The sequence below is a fragment of the Euphorbia lathyris genome, chromosome 3 (assembly GCF_963576675.1).
Source record: "Euphorbia lathyris chromosome 3, ddEupLath1.1, whole genome shotgun sequence".
In the NCBI taxonomy this organism is placed as follows: Eukaryota; Viridiplantae; Streptophyta; class Magnoliopsida; order Malpighiales; family Euphorbiaceae; genus Euphorbia; species Euphorbia lathyris.
Window position 1 is genome coordinate 18,890,878 of NC_088912.1, and position 20,347 is coordinate 18,911,224.

A 20,347-nucleotide genomic window follows, 5' to 3' on the forward strand; every position below is an offset into this window, starting at 1 on the left:
TGAAATTTTGATTGTAATTTTTTTTTTTCTTAACTTCAATTACTTTTTTTGCGAACATAAAAGAAAAGTCAAGTTAGTGACAGCTACAAAGAAATACCATTTTCAACATAATAATCACAAGTAATAAAACCAGCAACAAAAATTCCACCAGACCCATCTCATCAAATCATAAAAATAACAAATTTTTTTACCACTTTCTTCATCATCTTCCCATCCCAAATACACCCAGATCTCAATTCATGCTCGAAACTCTTTAGTCTCTCCAATGGGGGAAATCGAGGGACTTATCGATCTACCTCCTGTCTTCTGTTGAAATGCAGCCTAATACTTTCCCATTTGCTCCCATCTTTTCTAATCCTCTCCTTTTCAATGGTGATTTGAGTGAAGTTGGTGTCGGCGCTGGATTTGAGAGCTCTAGGGTTTTCTTCTTGGTCCCCTTTTTGTTGTTCCAAGGAGGTGGAATGGATTTGTCTAAGGTTGGAGAGAAGATTTTGAGCTCTGTTCGCTCTGCTAGATCTCTTGGCCTTTTGCCTTCTTCAACTTCCGATCGCCCTGAGGTAAATTCACGAAAATGTGCAAGATTATCATTTGGATTAGCTATTTTATTGCTGCTACTGGGATTTTTTTTCTTCCTTCTTTTAAAACTTCACGAGGCAGGTCGTAATCTCACTGATAAACTGATTGCAAGTGTCATATAGGTGGAGAGTCCAATGATGGTGATAATTAGATTATTTTTGTATTGTTTCATCATTTTAAAGTCTCAGTGAAATTACATGGGAGAAAAAGGTGTTACTGTTACTGGCTTCCAAACTATCATTAGAAATCTCAATGGTGCCAAATTCAGCCAGAATTAGTCAGTTGCTAACTTTAGCCGAATGTAGTAACTAGTAACTTGTAGGTTAATTCTGCAAAAGAAATTGATTTGATAGTTGAAAGACATTGGGAAGTTGTAGTTCTATTCTATATGTAGTGAGTTTGATCCCTTTTTGTAAGTTCTCTGTGCTGCTCTGCGCCAAAAAGAATAAGATTATAGGGTGGCACTGGCTAGTGGTCCTTGTTAAATGCAGTATGTTTTTCAGTAACTTAGTGGCTTCATACTAGCGTATAAATTTTGTGGAAGAATTATTTGGGTTATTTCTTTTGCTACCTCTATGAAATTTACAATGTTTGGGGACATAATTTCAAGTGAACAAGCTACAGCTGTGGCTCAAATCATTGCCTCTCAGCCTTTTCCTTTTTAGCTAGAGATACATGCTTTTATTCCCTCCATTTTAAATCTAGTTGAACCTAAATGACGAAGTCAGATATTTCTCCTTAATCTCCACTCTCCCTCTCTCTACTGATTTCCAATTATCAAATGAGGCCTCAACTAGACAAATGCTTCTTCGGTACTTGTTGAGGATAAAAGTCTTCATAACTAGGAAAGTGAAGGTTTAGGTTCCTATTCAATAACCATGCTGGTAAGATTTGAATAGGTGGGCAGTTTTTTTTTTTTTGCTTCTGTTCCACAACTATATCTTTGTCCTTTTGAGTACTCAGTAGACGGGATTAAAAGAGTTTAATACAGATAATGCCAAATAAAATTGGATTTTGCTTGTTAATAAATAATCAATATTATATATATATATATATATATGTATATATATATATATATTTCTCATAATCAGCCTTGTAAGGGATTGATTTTTTTAGAGTTCCAGTTTAAACTTCCATATATCAGAATACTGTGGTGAAGCTTTGTTAGTCCTGGTCAATATATGATTGAATGTGTTACAGCTTGTGTTGTGTTGCAGATTGTTATCTGTTTGATTTGGTTGGATATTGCCAATAGATGTACACTATTTTTTGTGCTGACCTGACCCAAGAGTGAAAATGACCTAATTTTTTAAATGAACAACACAATGTGATGTTCGCGACCTATTAAATCTTTTAAGATGCTGATTCCTAACAAAGGCAACAAGGTTATTCATTTAGTTGCAATATTTTTGTTTTGTTTGTAATTTTTTTCCTCTTTTCAAATTTTATATTCAGTGTTGTCAAAGTTTTAACATTAATGCATTCACTAATTAGTAAATTTTATGTTTTTGTTCAATTAACTGAGGGAACAGTCAGTCCTTTTTTGGTTAGTCGATTAACTGGCATGAAATGGTACCACTTTTGTGACAATCTCAAGATGATTATGACATGAACATGATTGAGACAAATCCAAATCCAAATCCATATATATTTATCCTGGTAGTGGGTTTTATTATTTTTATCAATTGCCACTTCTAATATCATGTCCAGCTTTTGTTCCCCTACATGTTTGGAGATTGGTGAGGCTAACTAAAGCTTGATTGGCTAATATGTTATGATCCTTGTGCAGGTTCCTGCTCGAGCTGCTGCAGCTGCAGCGGTTGCTCGTGTTATTGCCGCACTGCCTCCTCATCAGCGACTTAGTCTTCCATCAAGTTCTGAAGGATTGCGTGCAATCTATGGAACCAGATCTTATGTTGACCCAGTGGAGGAGCTGGAAGAGGACTTCTATGAAGAGGTGTCTACTGGATCTATTTATTTATGAATGTTGGATATTTGAAGAGGCTGGGGTTTGATCCAAAGACCTCCTACCTCCACTTTGTGGAGATGTACCAATTTAGCTACACCGAGTTGGTGTTTCTAATGGATTTAAATCTACCAAACTTCATACGTGAACATGTTTTGCCTCCCCCCTCCATTTTTTTTGTATTGAATCGCTTTTGAACATTTTAGAATTTGGTTTGTCTTTTATGCCAAAGATAGTCTAATTGACATAGTTCATCAGTAGAGAAGTTGCTATTGCTTTTATTTAAAGTTATAATTGTTGCTGGACAAACCACTTAATATCTTGTTTCATACCCATTTAAAAAGCAGCAGAGTAAAATTCATACAAAGTTTTGTGAATCTTTGAAGATTCTGATAATTCATAATACCAAAATCTTTAGAAGTTTTAGGTGTTGAAGCATATAATAGTTTAAAGAACGAAGTCCATTTGGGGAAGAAAACTGTAAATGATAACTTGAAACCATTTTAGAGAGAAAAAAGTAAGAAAATGCTAACTATGCTAATGAGATAGTGGAAATGTGGGATACAAATTGTATTCTAGTGTTTTAACCATGTCCTTTTGGATTTGTAAGAAGTTTAGAATTAATGGGTTCATGCAATTAGCTTTTCTTTTATAAATTTATTTAGTTGCTCTTATTTTCCTGTCGATGGTTGCTTTAGTCTTTTTATTCATCTACAATAAAAAGTGATTCTATGCCAAAGCATTTATCTCTCTTTTACTTGGTTCTTAGATCAAAAGAATTATACCTTGATGAATTTATATAGATGATAGATTATTGCTAAGTGAACAATGTTTATGAGTATGATTATTTCCAGAGATGTATTTATTTTGAGTATATAATGGATGTAGACCAGACTTCTGTTTCTAATATACCAGAGTAATCATTTGGAAACAATTGCAATATCATCAACAACTGAAGGATGTTTTGGATGCCATGTACTTGAGTTGTTGTATGCTAAACTTAATAAAATGATCATCATTTTTAGATCTAAAATCATAAGAAAACCTTCTAGAATAGACTACACCTAAACTTTGATGTGATACAAATGGGCGCGAATTCTTTTCCTTTGAACCCCAGAACCATCTTTGTTTTGTGTTGTTCTGCTTTTTCTTTTCTTTAGTGGAGTTATTGGCACAGCCAATTGGTATACCTGTGCTTTATTTTGATCTTATGTTATGAGTGTTTAGAGGAGAATATCATACTCCTTTTGCTTTTATATATTTTATAGGGATTGCTTGGCTAGCCTTCTAAATTGGAATTATGGTCCAAATGGCCACAAATTTGTTGTTTTGTGCAGTGGATCCCCCCAGAAATGTGATCCTTAAGCTTCTTCTAATTGTTGGACATAGTATAACGTGTTATGCAATTCCATGCACAAACCTAGTGGATTTGCCAGAAACAGTGTCATACATGGATTTTTCCACCTTTGATTGCCATCTGGAGACTGGACAGTTGGAGTGAGAGACCTTTGAGAGTAGTTTCTCTTTTTTTTTTCTTTTTTTCTTTTTGAAGAGCAGTTCCTTGGTGTCTTGTATATAAAGTTTCATCTTTAAGGGGAATATTGCACATACTACTTAATCAGGTGCATCTTTTATGTACAAGCTGCTCTTTTCTACTTTTAGAGGCTCTATTTACTTTCACCTTTTTTTTTTCTCCTTTTTTTTTTTTCTTTTCCAAATTGCAAGGACGCTCTAGGTTTTAATCCTGTATTTTTGATTGTGTGCAGCCTTCTGCAGTTCTGCCATAAGTTTATACTTATATTATCCAACTCAGTCACTTTTCAATCTTCTACATGTGTTTAAAAACACAGATCTGTGAGTGAATTAACTCCACAATTAGCTATATAACCCATTTCCATAATATTCTTACTAGCTTAGCAAAACCAAATAATCCTTTGTGCACTTGTTCACATAAACTTCAGGCCGGGAGCCTGCTAGTTTAATCAATGACTACTCATCTAGGTTCGCATCAACATTTATAGCATCTTCAGCCAGATCATATTTGGTCCTTCCTGCTACAATTTTATGTAGATTGAATTAAAGGATCAATATGTATTAGGCAACTTAGAGTCAATGCTTGTGCAGATGCTTCAAAGGTTCTAAGTGTTATGTTCTCTCTTTTTTTTTGGCATAGGAGCTGGTTACAGTGTTTAAATTGTGTTGCTTAGAATTATTATGTTTTACTCATCTATGCTTATTTTTATTGTCTTCTACTTTTTAATATTATTCCAGTCTTTCTTTATAACCTCTCATTTTTGGTATGTGGCGATATTACTATGAATAAATCCAATTTGTTATTTTATATGTTTGATAATCTGCTTAGAACAGGAGCAGTTGTTTCTGCACTTAGTGCTCTTTAGTTATTGTAGTTCTGAATTGATATACTATATTATAATATTACCTCCTTTATGCAGGATTTTGATCCAGTTAAACACATTTTAGAGCATATTCCATCCGAAGAAAATGAGTTGGAGTATTTTGAGAAACAGGTACTTCCTGCTTCAGTGGTTGTGCTTCTTGTGAAACAAGTTCAATATTTTGTCCTGAGAGGTTTTCAAACCTTTCATGTGTGAATCAGCTGTTCATATTCTTCTTTTTTCTAGGCTGCACTTAGGTTAGCACAATTGGATAGAGTAGCAGAGCAGTTGTCACGCCAAGTTATGGAGCATCATGAAGTAATGGGTAAGTTTCTATATTATTCCCCCCCCCACAATACAAAAAAAAAAAAAAAGAATTTTTGTTTCTGCTACTGAGGTGTTTGTATTTGAATGGCTTGTTATCGTCCATATTTCAAACTTGTGACTTGTCTCATATATCATCCATGAATGCTGTTCTGCATTGTTCAACTGTCAGTGGTCATAGTGACAACTACTTCATTGTCGTGCTCAACTCTACTAGTCATGTGAACTATTTATAGCTTGCAATGAGTTAATTTCAAATGAATGTGATGCTGTCCTATAGATTTACTATATCAGTTTAATATTGCTATAAGTTTGTGGTTACATTTTTTTTTTTGAAGTATGTCTGTAAGTAGAGGAAGCTAACATAATTGTCTACTGTGGATATAGTATAGTGTTCACACTAAAAGTGCTAATTTTTTTGAAGGTGCTTTTTGTTGGGTCATTGCTTTTGTACTTCCCTTAGAATGAGTGGCACTGGTTGATTTGATTTCAATATTCTTCTTATGGGTTCTTGATGCATTTTATGTGTTAAAAGTAGTCTTTATCCATGATCCTATTCTATGGTGGCCAAAATGGAGCTTTTTGAAGTCATAGATTGATTTGACTCATTGTTATGACTATGATTGATCCAGAAGTTAAAAATATTATATAATCTTACTTTAGAATGAGATTTTTATAATTGCCTTTTGGCCAGTGAAGGGGATGAACTTGGTCAGGGAATTAGAGAAGGACTTGAAGGTTGCAAATGTCATCTGCATGGTAAGCATGTGATGGTGTCTTATTACATGGCTATAGAGTTCCTTTTAAAGCTGTTAACTATTGCAAAATGTGTTTGTTCCCTTATGTTTTCAGTTCCTCTTTCAGTTATGATACTGATGCCATGTTATGCTACTTACTTATCTGGCTTTCATTATGAGTATCATTGTGCGTTGCAGAATGGGAGAAGGCACTTAACCTCGTCCAGGAATGAGGTTTCGAGGGATCTCATTGTAAATTCTTATTCTAAAAAGAAACAAGCTCTCCTGGTAGGTCTCTTTCTGGACATTGAAGAATTCAGATCTAAATTGTCATGTATTTTCTGGAATATCAGTTAGATCTTCTCACGTTCTTGTGGCATTTTGGTTCTTGGAAAAAACTAATGAAGACCTTCATCAAATATTATTCTGGTAGTCACTTAGCAGGAAGAAGTATATGCCATAGTTTGTCTTCTCTGGAATCATGTTGATTCACAGGCTCAATTAAATTGAAATTATCATCACCTCCACTTAGCAGGAAGAAGTATATGTCATAGGTTTTTTTCTCTGGGATCATGTTGATTCACAGGCTCAATTAAATTGGAATTGTTATCATCTCCACTTGCAGGAAATTGTTCCAATATTGTCTGACATTCATCATACAGTGGGCATGCAAGCTACACTTGAGTCCTTGGTTGAAGAAGGAAATTATTGCAAGGTGAGGCATGCGTTTTTTTTCTCTTAAAGATGAAGTGTTGCTTTGTTCATCTTTGATTACCTTGTCCCTGATGAGTTATTTCCTTGTTGTTTTTCTGCCATCCAAGGAATCTTCTAAGTTCTAATTTCACATTTTCCCTCAGGCATTCCAAGTCCTATCGGAGTATCTACAGTTATTGGATAGTTTTTCAGAGCTTTCAGCCCTTCAAGAGATGACCCGTGGAGTTGAGGTGAATATTCCACTGAGATTCATGCATCATGTAGAGCACATGCATCATTTTTCTTTATTTTATTTTTTGGGCAAGTTAAAATTTTGTAAGGCTTTGGGTATTGAACCCATGGCCCCCTCCTGCTCTATCGAGGGTAATAGCATATCCTTCATTTCATCATTTTTTAGTCTTTGGCTTAACTAGTATTCATTGCAGAAATTTTCAATTAGAGCTACTTTCTTTTCTTTCATTAAATTGTTTTAGTAATTAATTATACAGGTTTGGCTGGCAAGAACACTTCAAAAGCTGGATTCACTTCTGTTAGGAGTTTGCCAGGAATTCAAGAAGGATAATTACATAACTGTCAGTTGATCAGTCTTTTGCTGAAATATCGATCTTTATTTATTTATCTCTTCTAAGTTTGAGAAGAAACAGCTTCTAAATTGGCTTATTCTAAGAATCTTAATAGTTGTTGATATGTATCATAAGATATGTGCCTCTTCTCTGTTTTCCTAGAACTGCAGTATGTGACTGAAATTATTATTCTTGTAGATTATTACATGTATGGATTTGTCTCAATTCATTGAGGACGTGTCAGTAACTTCATCAATTTTGTAGCAGCATTTTTAAAATTGCTAAAGTCACTTATATTATAGTGGAGTCTCACAGTCAAATCTTGCTGCTGAGGGATGGGAATATTAGAGAAAAGCCCATTTCTAGCTCAATATTGGTAGCATTCTGTACCAAGTAGTAACTGTTTTCGGTTGTGTTGGCAATTTGGTCTCTTCTGCAGAGATTCCATCTCTTCTTCCAATGGAGACTAGTTCTTTAAAGTATGAAAGGGTTCAGGGAAGGTTAGGTGGAAACATGAGTTGCCCACTCCCAGCAACGAGGGATGATGATAGTTTCGCTTTCAGTCTCTGTATGTAGAGAAGGATAATATGTTTCATCATACACCTTACATCTACAATAATGTTTGAAATTGACTACCAAGTTTAGATTTGTATAGTTATCTTGAGATAAGAAATTTTAAATAGTGTAACTTTCAGTTAAGAATCGAATCCAATCTTTTGGCTCAAATCTGATAGTAAAATCTGATGAGTTTCTGATTTTGTTATTTTAGGTTTCATTAAATAATTGATGTTTAGCAGTCACATCAATCCCTTGCTAATTGATTTGAGGACTTGATTATCACCATCTTGTAACATTCTTTCTTCTGCGAAATTCTAGATTGAAATAATTTATTATTTATGGTTGACAGGTTGTTGATGCTTACGCATTAATTGGAGATGTCTCTGGTCTTGCTGAGAAGATACAGAGCTTCTTCTTGCAGGAAGTTCTATCAGAGACTCACTCTGTATTGAAGAATATTGTCCAAGATGTATGCTGTTGTGGTGAAGTGTTCTTAAATTTTCAAATTCAAAATGTCTTCCTCTTTCTGTTTCCCCTCTATTTATCAGCATGCTGGCAACATGTTGAGGTTGTTGGAGTTATTCTGTTATGGGCTGCTACAAATTTTTTCTTCTTTTATTAGCTTAAAACATTCTGAGTACAGTTTCCTCTGCTTCATTGAGCAGTCTGTTTACTTAATAGTTAATTTAACTTTTACAGGATCAAGAAGTACAAATACATAATAGCAGGTATTGTCATCTTCCTATAACATTCCCCAATTATTGAACATATTGCAGCAGTTTCAATGTGTTTTCTTACATGTTTCTATTCATGTCAGCAGGCTTACCTACAGCGATCTATGTCTTCAGATACCTGAATCTAAGTTCAGGCAGTGTCTTTTGAGAACACTAGCTGTCTTATTTAGATTGATGAGTTCCTTTCATGAAATTATGATCTTTCAGCTGGAGAATAAGGTATATTTATGTTCTTTCTCTCTCCTATCTTGTTTTTTCTACTTGTTGCATTTTGTTGTTGGCTCATATCTTTTCTACATGGAGGCACTACCTTCAGCTTCTAGTGGATACTTCTATTATATATTCATCCTTCTGCAGTTTAACTAAAAACATGTAATGAAGTGTTTTTATCTGTCATGAAACCGTTTGAACCAAAAGCTTAAGCTGATAGTTGAAGGTCCACTTCATATTAATATGTGACACACCCCCACATGCGAATCCCACTGGGCTTGAAGCGTGCACAACACAGACCTATATTACCATGTCCTGCAATTAAATCAACAAATGGGGCTGCCAGGAATCGAACCCTAGACCACTTGGTCAAACTGGCTCTGCTACCATGTCATAGAATCATTTGAACTACAAGCTCAAGCTGATAGTTAAAGGTCCACTTCATATTAATATCTGACATTATCGTAGTCTGCCAAATGTCTGTGTTGATTAATCATGAAGGTTTTTGGCAATCTTGAGTTCATACCTCAATTATTCTGTTTCAACCTTAGCATGAAGATCTTAATAAATCATTTGTCAAGAAATGCAAGTCATTTTCAAATGCGTTGTTGGATTACAAGTAACGTTTCAACCCGTTTGATCTGGAAGGGAAATGAAGATTCCAGGATCTCTGGACAGGTCCAGGAAATTGATTCAGTTACAAGTTGTTCTTCTGACCTCAAAGGTGTCAATAGCTCTGCCTCTCAACCTGTCAACAGAATGACCACCGAGGAATCTCTTACCACTATATCTACAGCAGACCAACCTGGAGCCACAAATCCTAATATTCACAACCAAGTGGACGAGGTGAGGAATGATGGTGCCAGAGCATCAAGCAGTGGGTCTCCTTGGTATCAGTTACGGAATGATGCTACAGTATTTGTTTCACAAACCCTTCAGAGAGGACGGAAGAATCTTTGGCAGCTTACAACAAGTCGAGTATCAGTGTTGCTTTCTTCTTCTGCAGTTGGTTCAATGAGCATTCCCCAATTTTTGAAGAATTATGAAGATCTGAGTGTATTTATCTTGGCTGGTGAAGCTTTTTGTGGAGTTGAAGCAGTTGAGTTCAGGCAGAAGTTGAAGGCTATCTGTGAGAATTACTTTTCAGCATTTCATCGGCAAAATGTTTATGTAAGTTGCTGTAGGTTATTTTATATCCTGGTATTGAAATATTGTGCAGATAAAAATTGCACTGCTTGTCAGATATTCTTTTACTGATGGATTGCTTCAACTATGCTTTTGGTAAAAGAATTTCCCTAACCTCTTTCTGTCTCTCTGTCATTTTAATCCTGCCTTCCTTTTCTTTTTGTGATGTTTGACATCTTCATCAATATAGTTCATGTACATTATTCTGCTAGATAAAGAACTTGTTCACTGTATTTGCATTTTACTCTACCTTTACAGAAGTTCTCTAATTTGGCCAAGTTATTGCACAGAATTGAGGTATGCCCAAACATGAAATTGAAAATTATGTTGTCTTTACTGTTTTAGGCACTTAAAATGGTTTTGGAAAGGGAAAATTGGACGAGATTGCAACCAGATACAGTACAAACAATCAGTTTTGCTGGGCTGGTTGGGGATGGGGCACCCTTGATTGTCTCATCTGATGGCCGTCAAAATTCCAGATTGCATCATTCTCATAAATCTTTGAACTCGACTGAAAGTTTCAAGAAGAATGGTTTTACAAGTTGGCTTAGAAATGGAAACCCATTTTTGCCAAAACTATTGCGCACTCCCAAAGGTGGTAGTCCTACCGCATTTCATGGACCATTTTCAGGTGAATATGATGGATCCATTACTGATAATTGTCATGGTGACATGGTCTCCTCGGAAGGTAGTGGTGCCAATCATAGGAATGGAACTCCTGCTTCAGAAGATGAGGATGAAGATCTGCTTGCAGACTTTATTGATGAGGATAGTCAACTCCCAAGTCGAATTTCTAAGTCAAATCTTTCAAGAAGCAACTATGTGCACTGGAAAAATGATGATATAGTAGCACAAACAGGATCATCTATATGTCTTCTAAGGTGAAATGCTCTATTTATGGGTTTTTTTTTTTTTTTTTTTTTTGTAAGATAATGTAACCTATTTGTAAATGGGTTTTTTTTTTTAATATTTTTTTTATGCATGTTAGATCAATGGATAAATATGCAAGACTTATGCAGAAACTGGAACTAGTGAATGTTGAGTTTTTCAAGGTATGTTCTTATATGTCAGCTAAATATCTGCCTTGTCTTTATATTTTGAGCATTCTTTCTCGGTCATATTTTTACTTTCTCTAAATTGTTTTCCCTGATTCAGTATTCTATTTCAGGGTATATGCCAGTTGTTTGAGGTTTTTTTCTACTTTGTATATGAAACCTTCTCTCCTCAAAAATTTAACTCAAATGGAAAAGTTTTATCGGACTCTGTCAATTGTAAGTGATATTTTAATAGTTTGATCTTATATCGGACAAAGCTGCTTCTATGTCAGACAACATGTACTCATTAACGGTGTTTCACAATATTATTAGATCGATTGAAGAATGCTCTGTCCAGAATATATCAAGATTGTGATCAGATGATAAAATCACCATCAACAGCATTGTCTTCATCGCCCTCAAGTACATATATGCATGCAGATTTAACACCTACAGTTCCTCAGAGTTCCTTTGGTCTTAAGGTATTTGTCTGTTTGGTTGATCATGTGTTTTCCGTTCCTAAATTACCTATAAAAGGGTTGCTGAATTAATTTTTGTGTCATTAATCTGATCTCATATGATATATATCTTCGAGGAAGTAGGCATTCCCCCCTCCTTTGTGTCCCTATGACCATGGACATGTTTGGCATGGTTTTATATGAATTAAGTGTTAAAGTGTACTGCATTCAACTCGGATACAATTGAATGAATAAGACTATTAGCTAGTTAAACTTTAGCTGATATTGAATACAATCCTTTATATTTAGTAAAAAAAATCCTTTTGATATTTTTAGAACATGTTCTTGTCATTGGATAGCAGGTAAAGATGGAGGTTTCCTAGTTTATGCTGAGGATGATCATGTATACTATATTATACTGGCCTAATACATACACATTCCCTCCAAGTTGGCCACAAAAGCCGATTGCCCCCTGCTCCCCCCTGGAACTTTGAAAACTATCGATTAACTCCTTAAACTTGCTTAAATTGGCCTATTGATCACTTGAACTTGCTTAAAGTGACCTGTTTATCCTCCCGGACTTCCTTAAATTGACTTGTTGGCCCTCTAAACTTGGTTAATGTGATGTGCGCTTCAACTTGTCCAAATCTTCACTTGCTCTGCCACGTAGCATTTGGGGGTTTAATTATGTCACTTTAAGCAAATTCAAGGGGCTAATCGGTCATTTTGAAAGTTGTAGGGTTCATTAGACTTTTCTGGACAAGTTTGGGGGGGCTAGGTATTAGGCCTATTATATCTATTTTCACTACAAAACAATGACTTGTGAAACAAAAGCCTTGGTCCCTGCCTTCAATATATCAAAAGGATTAGCTACATGCTACTTTTTTTAACATACAATGTATATGTTCTTTCAAACATAGAAAAGGATAATCTAATGCAGAAAGAACTCTATTCTGCATTAGCCTAAGTAGAGAACCTCTCCTCCCAAGCCAAAGGCGGATTCCCAAAATGAATTCCCAAAAACTACCCTGTTTATAGTACTAAACATCAAAAATTAACAACCACAGCTAAGGGCCAGACCACGTGTCCCTTTATAGCAAAACTACCCTTTAATATCTATGCTCCATGCTCTATCACATGTATTATAAAATAGCAAAAGCGACTCACCGTTCCTTATCAAGCCTAATAAAAGAGGTTGTCACAATAAACAGAGTTAGTTTTTCTTCTTATAATCTTTATTCTCGATCTTCTTGTTTACATCATTTAAATATTGAACATATTTTCACTGCATTTTGTGATGTCCGAAAACTGGTTATGTGGTTATTTTTTTGTTGCACGTGGTTGTGTAAGAGAGATTCTGATGCTTAACATAGTGAACATATTTGTGGAAGTTTTAGAAAATGAGTTCATATCTTATATTAATGACCAATTCCATGTAACTGTCGGTGTACCAACAGATGGTGCCGCCTTGCTATATTTTAATTTCTAGTTGTCTTCTGTAAATTTATTTGGTCAACTAGGAATTTTATATCAGAGTGCCTATAAATGATTTCACAATTGTGTTGCAGGAAAGATGTGCAGCTGCTGATAATATATCTCTTGTTGCTCGAATATTGCACAGATCTAAAAGCCACCTTCAGTCAATGCTTCTCCAAAATAATCCAGTTATAGTAGAGGATTTTTATACAAACCTGGTATGTCTTGTTTTGAGATATATGGTATCAGCCTTGGTGGTTTAGAAATCTTTATAATCTTGGTTCGGATGCTCTATTGATGTTGAGAACTCGAGGATAATTTCATACTCTTTCCGTTCTTTCTTTTTTTTACATGTCGTTTGAGGTTTTCATCAGAACCAAAATGAAGTATATTATAATATTAAAATGACCGATTACTCTTAGGGGGCGTTTGGTTCACAAGGGGTAAGGGAAAAGGAATCAAGAAAAGGAAACTAAAGGAAAGGAAAGGAATAACCATTAATTCCCCTATGTGTTTGGATATGTTTAGGAAAGGGAATGGGGTAATGGCTTAACCTAAAGTGGGGTAATGGCTTAACCTAAAGTGGGTAAAGGGAATGTGTATTTTTTGTAAACAAACAAGAACAAAGGGAATGAAACCCTCCCATTCCCATTCCCATTCCTAAAGACCCCAAACCAAACCCCCCCTTAATATTCTCTCCTAAAACTCCACTTTCCATGCAAAATTTATTTTTTCTTCTTAATTGTTATGGCTTCATTATAGGATTATTTCAATTAATACAAAGCCTCTCTCTTAGTATAAACAAGGGAAATTTGAGAATTTTTTTTGTCAAGAGTGTATAGATAATATAAAAAGTCATATAAAAATGATCAAATTGATATATCTAAAAAGTCATATAATAAAAGGCGGAAGAAGTGTATCTGAATAGCGACATAATTGTTTAATTGTAGGATTGTTGACTATGAAAAAATAAAGGAAAATTGAAACAGCACACTTGTGCTCTTATGTCCATGCACACATATCTACTCCATCCTTTCACTTGGTTACTTGATTAATGAAGGCACACCCTTTTTTCCTCTTTCTTGCATCAAGTATAGTGTCCTACAACAAGATGTGGGGGTAAATTACACCCATGTCCACTTAAGTTTGTCCTTACTAACATTATGGCCACTCAACTTCAAGACCTAACATAAAGTCACTCAACTTTGCCCTTTACTAACATAAAAGTCTCTCAACCTTGACCACTCTAATAGCAGGTAACTCTTCATTCTAGAAGCAACTTTAATTCTTGAACTTTTTGGTTTTTAGGTCATATAGGTGTTGTTTGGTTAGGAGAGGGAAAGTTATTATTTAGAGAGAGAGATCTCTGAAATTTGATTTGGAAAATGGGGAATGTGGTTCCATGGTAAATAATATCTACTCCATCCTTTCACTTGGTTACTTGATTAATGAAGGCACACCCTTTTTTCCTCTTTCTTGCATCAAGTATAGTGTCCTACAACAAGATGTGGGGGTAAATTACACCCATGTCCACTTAAGTTTGTCCTTACTAACATTATGGCCACTCAACTTTGCCCTTTACTAACATAAAAGTCTCTCAACCTTGACCACTCTAATAGCAGGTAACTCTTCATTCTAGAAGCAACTTTAATTCTTGAACTTTTTGGTTTTTAGGTCATATAGGTGTTGTTTGGTTAGGAGAGAGAAAGTTATTATTTAGAGAGAGAGATCTCTGAAATTTGATTTGGAAAATGGGGAATGTGGTTCCATGGTAAATGTGGTTCTATACAACTTCTAATTATTGGGCTTTTCCATTTGAAGGCCGTCAACGGTCATTTTGATTCTTGAGGCCGTTTACTTTCATAAGGGGGCATTATGTTAGTAAAGGGAAAAGTTGAGTGACTTTTATGTCTGGTTTTGAAGTTGAGTGCCCATAATGTTAGTAAGGGCAAAGTTGACTATGGGTGTAATTTACCTCAATGTAGCCATATGTATCTGTCAGCTATTAATATGAAGTGGACCTTTAACTATTAGCTCGAGCTTTTAGTTCAATTGGTTCCATAACATGGTATCAGAGCCCGTGCGACCAAGTGGTCCTGGGTTCGATTCCTGGCAGCCCCATTTGTTGAGTTATTTGCAGGACATGGTAATATGGGCCTGTGTTATCACGCTTCAAGCCCAAATGTGCTTTCGCGTGTGGGGGTGTGTCAGCTATTAATATGAAGTGGACCTTTAACTATAAGCTCGAGCTTTTAGTTCAGTCGGTTCCATAGCAGTATCCTTTGTGCTTCCTTATAATTTTTAAAAATTTTATGTGTTTGAACTTCATGTTGATTTAGTTGTTAACTGTCCCACATTGCTGAATTAGTTAGCTATATAAGCAAAAGCTCTTTATATACACGAGATAGTCCTCTCCTCTTGGGGTACATTTTGGGGCGAGTCAGGCCTATATTTACAAAGTATCATAGCCCTGTATTTCAATATTGGGTAACTCGTGGATATTTGCTTCGTGCTTCATATAGCTCTTGGGGTGAGGTGGGTATCTTAAGAATCCCGCATTACTTAAAATAGTGAACTATGCAGCTCTTTATATACATGAGAAAATCCTCTCCTCTTGAGGTACCTTTTGGGGTGGGTTAGGTCTAAATTTCTCATTTTTAGTAATATTCTAAAGCATTCTTTAAATCTGTTACAGTTCCTTTCTGTGGCTAATAATTATGTTCAACAGGTGGATTCTGTACCAGATCTTAATGAGCACATACACAGGTCAACTGCAAGACTACTTCTGCATATTGATGGGTAGGCCCATAAACTCTATGCTCCATCTAGTTTTGGGTCCATCTATATGGTTTTTCTCTATGTTGCACAAAAACTTCGATTTTAAAGCGTTTCATGTTTTCGTATCGGTTTCAAAAACTGAAACTCTTGGAAACTTGTACCAAACATTTCGATCACGTTTCCGTAATTTAAAAAAATTAGAAATTCGTTCCTAGGATATAATGTGTTTTTAGAAGTGGATCAGTACTAATAACATGTTGAGTAAACCCCTAATGTTTTCTAGATTATCTGTTCTAGCTTTCAAAATAAAAATTCTCTTTTTTTCCCTTTATTATGTTACTTGTATGTAATTTTCTTTATCGTATATATAAAAAATAAAATTTAACATGCACTCTTGTAATTTTAAAATTTTATAGATATATCCATATATATTTATTATTTACACGTTTTCCCCCATATTTTTGCTTCCTATATTTTTTGCAAATATCATTTCTCTGTTTCGGTTTCAGTTTCCATATCCATATCCATATCCATTTCCATTTCCATTTCAATGTAACATAGGTTCTTCGGTTTCCATTGATTTTTATTGTGAATATATGCTTTATGTGATGGAAGAGTTATTTTTCTCTTACAATAAAATAAAACTGTTCTTAATATGAAACATTTTGCAGGTATGTTGACCGGATTGCTAATGCTAAATGGGAAGTAAAAGAACTAGGACTAGAGCATAACGGGTTTGTTTCAATGCTTTCATTAACTTCTTTTATTGTTAAATTTGTGATTTCACCAAAAGGTTTCGTGCTCTCAATAGATAATTTTGTATGCCAAAGATATCCTTACTTTGCCTTTAAACGAAGGCCTATCTCACCCCCTCAAAAAAAAGATATCTCAAAGGAGGAAGATTGCATCGCATAGATAACGAGTTATCTAGCTCCCTAATTAAGCAGAGTGGGATATCTATCACACCCCTCCCACCCAGAACCATGATATTATGTAAACAAAGCGTCAAGGAACCAATTGAACTAAAAGCTTATAAGCTTAAGCTGATAGTTAAGCCCCAACAACATCTTTTATATTAATCTCTAACACAAAGGCCCACTGTTAGCTTTTATTATTATATCTGACATATAAACGGAGTACTATTGTTTGACAGATTCTGTGACTTGTATTGATAGGTATGTTGATTTATTGCTGGGAGAATTCAAGCACTATAAAACAAGGCTTGTTAATGGGGAAATCAAGAAGCAGGTAATGATATGTTCTGCAACTCACCTGGCAAAATTTTGTATGCAGAATTCTGAGAAATTCGTCCTTTATTAAATTATTACTGTTCCTCTATCATTTTGCGATATATTTACTTCATAACTAGCCTATGCACTCTAAGAAAACATGCCTATGTTAGGCCGCACAATACTAACCGAAATCAAACTAAAAAATAAGTTAACTGAAGCTGACGGACTAGGAGATGGTTTTTCATTTTGAAAACTGATAGTTAGCTGGAACCGAAAAATTAACCGGTTATGCATATATACGCCTATCTAAATATATGTAGAATTTTTGTCATCTTATATCTAATTTTTTAAGTTAAAAGTATTTAGAAATTTCAAATTAATTGAGTTTGAATTTTAATTTTTAAATAATTAAATATTAATTTTAAAGTGAATAATTATAGATTAAAAGTACTCTAGCGTACGGGGAATTGACGTCTAACTTAGGTGGCTTCATGCATGTTGAGTGTATGTTCAGCTTACCGAGTCGAGAAAATCGTATTTCGCTTGTCAATCTGTTTCTGTAACCTAGGTTTCTATTCTCTTCAGGTTCAAGAACTACTCTTGGAATATGGTGTTGAAATCGTGGTTGAAACTCTAGTTGAAGGTCTATCACGGGTCAAAAGATGCACAGATGAAGGCCGAGCTCTCATGTCATTGGATCTTCAGGTTGGCGATTCTCTTTTCGACTTTTGAAATGCAACTTAAGTTAAAGTTTGTGTGATTTCCTTGTGAATTTTACAGCTTTCATAAGATGCTTTCTCTTCGTGCAGGTTTTGATCAATGGTCTCCAACATTTAGTCTCTATGAATGTGAAGCCAAAATTACAAATAGTTGAAACTTTCATTAAGGTAAGCTTGGGACTTCCATTAAGATTTAATGTTTCTTAAAAAGGTGTGTAGAAAAATGGATTTTAGCATAGTACAATCGGAATCCGAAAATTACTTTCACAATTTTCTTTCTTGGTAAAATGCATTCATGGCCCCTGAATTATAGCGGCGCCTTAGCTTCATTTTTTGACATAAAACTTCTTATATTGTACATTTTGTAACATTAAAGACCAAATCAGCAAAAGCCCATTAAAAAAATTAAGGAAATGATGAATTGGACAAGTTTGACTACATCATTGACTTTTTTTTATTCATTTCACCAAAAATTACGGCCTAATACTTATTTTACCCACATCCTTTCGTTGATTTTTAATGGATTTTGGTTGGTATGGACTTTAATGTTACAGAACATGAAGTTCAAAGATTTTTATGTTAAAGAAATGAAGTTTAAGGAGCTATAATGTTAGTAGTGCTATTATTTAGGCGCCATGAATGTAATTTACCCTTTTCTTTTACGGATTAGTTTCTTGAATACTTATGCCTATGAACAAGCAACATCAGAGAAAGATAAACCAAAAATAAAATGAAGAGAAAGCTTGACCAGCTCGATCTGAATCTCGTTTTGGTTCAAATGCTTACTGATTACTGTATACTACCACGTTTACTAATCAGAGCTCTCGTTTGTCTCAACTCGAACAGGCTTACTACCTCCCAGAAACCGAGTATGTGCATTGGGCTCGTGCTCACCCGGTAAGGCTGATTTGCAGCCAATCACATTGTTAATGTAATTATTCCAGTCAAATTCTCAGAATGGGATCTCCTTTCCGATGCAGGAGTACACGAAAAACCAAATCATCGGCTTGATTAACCTTGTTGCTACAATGAAAAGTTGGAAGAGAAAAACAAGGCTTGAAGTGCTAGAAAAGATCGAATGAGCCAGTCTGGAGTCTCAGGAATCCATTAAAGGTGTCAGAAAAGGTCGAATGAGCCGGTATGTAGACTCAGGAATCCATTAAAGATGTCAGAGAAGATTGAATGAACCGATATGTAGTCTCAAGAATCCATTAAAGGTGTCAGAAAAAATCGAATGAGCCAGTATGTAGTCTCAGGAATCCATCGGAAAAGATGGAATGAGGCGGTTTGTAGTTTCAGGAATCAATTGAAGGCGTTCAGGTATATAAAAATCTTGCACTACATATTTTTCGTTTTCATTTTTTTTTTTCGTTTTTTTTTGTGAGTGATGTATTATATTGGATACAATCTTCGGTCTCCTTTGAATAATATATATATAGGGTTGTATGTATATTATGTAATATATTATGATTTTCCCAATGTTATGTGGGAATATCAAATGTAATTTTGAATCACATTTCATGTGAAATAATGCTTTCATAGGAAGAAAGTTCAATATCAAGACATGTATGATCAAACTGCAGTTTTTCTAATTTAAACTTTAAAGCTCTAATACATTTCTCGTCTCTCTATTTTATTTAGAAAGGTTTAATGTTCCATCCAACTTTGGAAAATGACCTTAGCGCTTTGAAATTGTTCGAGTGACATGATTAATGTTGGTCCCTAGTAAGGTTGCAAGTATAGTTCCGGGGGGTTAGGAACTATTTAAACTTTTTGCAATTAGGGCAGACTTCTTTTTCTAAGGAAAAAGGTTTTAACAGCGGCGCTGAGTAAACAGTAAGATACTGGCTTAGTCAACTGGTGACTAGGTCAGTTTCTTAGCTTGAGTCAGGAGATAGCACTTAGAGTCTATTCCTGAGCTCAGACGTTCAACGCGCACAACTCAACTTGACCTCTTTACTTGGTCAGTTTTTGGTTATTTTAAGCAAGCAGTATATATAAGGAGTTAAAGGTAAGAAATACTTCACTCAGCAGATTTATCCAGGTTCGGCTTCTTCTAAGCCTACGTCCTGTCCCCGGAACACGTTCCTAGATTTCGAATCCTCTACTGAGCTCTTTAAAGGTAGAGCCTTAAACCTTTTACAATCTTAGCAACTGAGTATGATAAGAGTACCTTCCTCTATATCTCTACTCAATCCTAATCTCTCGCTGAGTACTAAAACCGAGTACTCAGCCTCTCATTTCTATCTCTAGAAATGATAAGTGTTTTGTCCTATACAAAGATTTGCTAAGACACTTTAGACGATTGAAACAACTCTAGACTTTTACACAGATATAAGAATTGTAGTGTAAGATTTGCTTTGTTTCTTTGCTTGCAGAACTTGTAGAAATTTGGTCAGCGTAATGGCTTGATCAAGTTCTGTTTTGAGTGAAGCTTCTGATGGCACTATTTATAGAGACGTCTGGGTATCGGTCATTTTGAATTTCGAAATAACCGTTGGAGGGAAACGACTTCCTATCGTTGTCATCCTGACTTGCTCAGAGCTCTCGGCCAATCAGAATTGTGTATCTTCTGTCCTCGGTTGGCTCAGCAGACTGTCTCTCCTTTTATGGTAAAGTCAACTGGACAGCATACTGTGTCGTCTGAACTTTGCCCAAAGGGGAAATACTTTGTCTGGAAGTTTTCC

The 20,347-nt window shown here is 35.2% G+C and overlaps 1 protein-coding gene across 3 annotated transcripts; it reads left to right on the forward strand.

Moving 5' to 3' along the window:
- Nucleotides 1-105: 105 nt before the first annotated feature.
- On the forward strand, nt 106-19,237 carry LOC136221954 (uncharacterized). 3 transcript variants are annotated; one of them, XM_066009433.1, is made up of 26 exons: nt 106-557; nt 2,366-2,533; nt 4,996-5,070; nt 5,185-5,263; nt 5,957-6,021; nt 6,198-6,287; nt 6,625-6,714; nt 6,857-6,943; nt 7,202-7,285; nt 8,184-8,303; nt 8,534-8,562; nt 8,655-8,787; nt 9,427-9,948; nt 10,309-10,558; nt 10,652-10,844; nt 10,952-11,015; nt 11,132-11,234; nt 11,331-11,479; nt 13,024-13,149; nt 15,660-15,730; nt 16,381-16,443; nt 16,885-16,957; nt 17,527-17,646; nt 17,751-17,828; nt 18,507-18,557; nt 18,641-19,237. In XM_066009433.1, exons 1-26 carry the CDS (start codon nt 315-317, stop codon nt 18,740-18,742), a joined length of 3,228 nt encoding a protein of 1,075 aa, XP_065865505.1. In that variant the 5' UTR covers nt 106-314; the 3' UTR covers nt 18,743-19,237. The 3 variants fall into 3 exon arrangements, with proteins under 3 accessions (XP_065865505.1, XP_065865504.1, XP_065865506.1); XM_066009432.1 differs by having other exon boundaries at nt 10,309-10,844; XM_066009434.1 differs by lacking the exons at nt 106-557; nt 2,366-2,533; nt 4,996-5,070 and having other exon boundaries at nt 5,962-6,021; nt 10,309-10,844.
- The last annotated feature ends 1,110 nt before the right edge of the window (nt 19,238-20,347 follow it).

Coding starts and splice junctions, on each gene's coding strand:
- LOC136221954 (XM_066009432.1), top strand. CDS start 315: ATGCAGCCTAATACTTTCCCATTTGCTCCCATCTTTTCTAATCCTCTC. Junction 9,949..10,308: donor TTCATCGGCAAAATGTTTAT/GTAAGTTGCTGT, acceptor TTACTGTTTTAG/GCACTTAAAATGGTTTTGGA. Junction 17,647..17,750: donor TCATGTCATTGGATCTTCAG/GTTGGCGATTCT, acceptor CTCTTCGTGCAG/GTTTTGATCAATGGTCTCCA.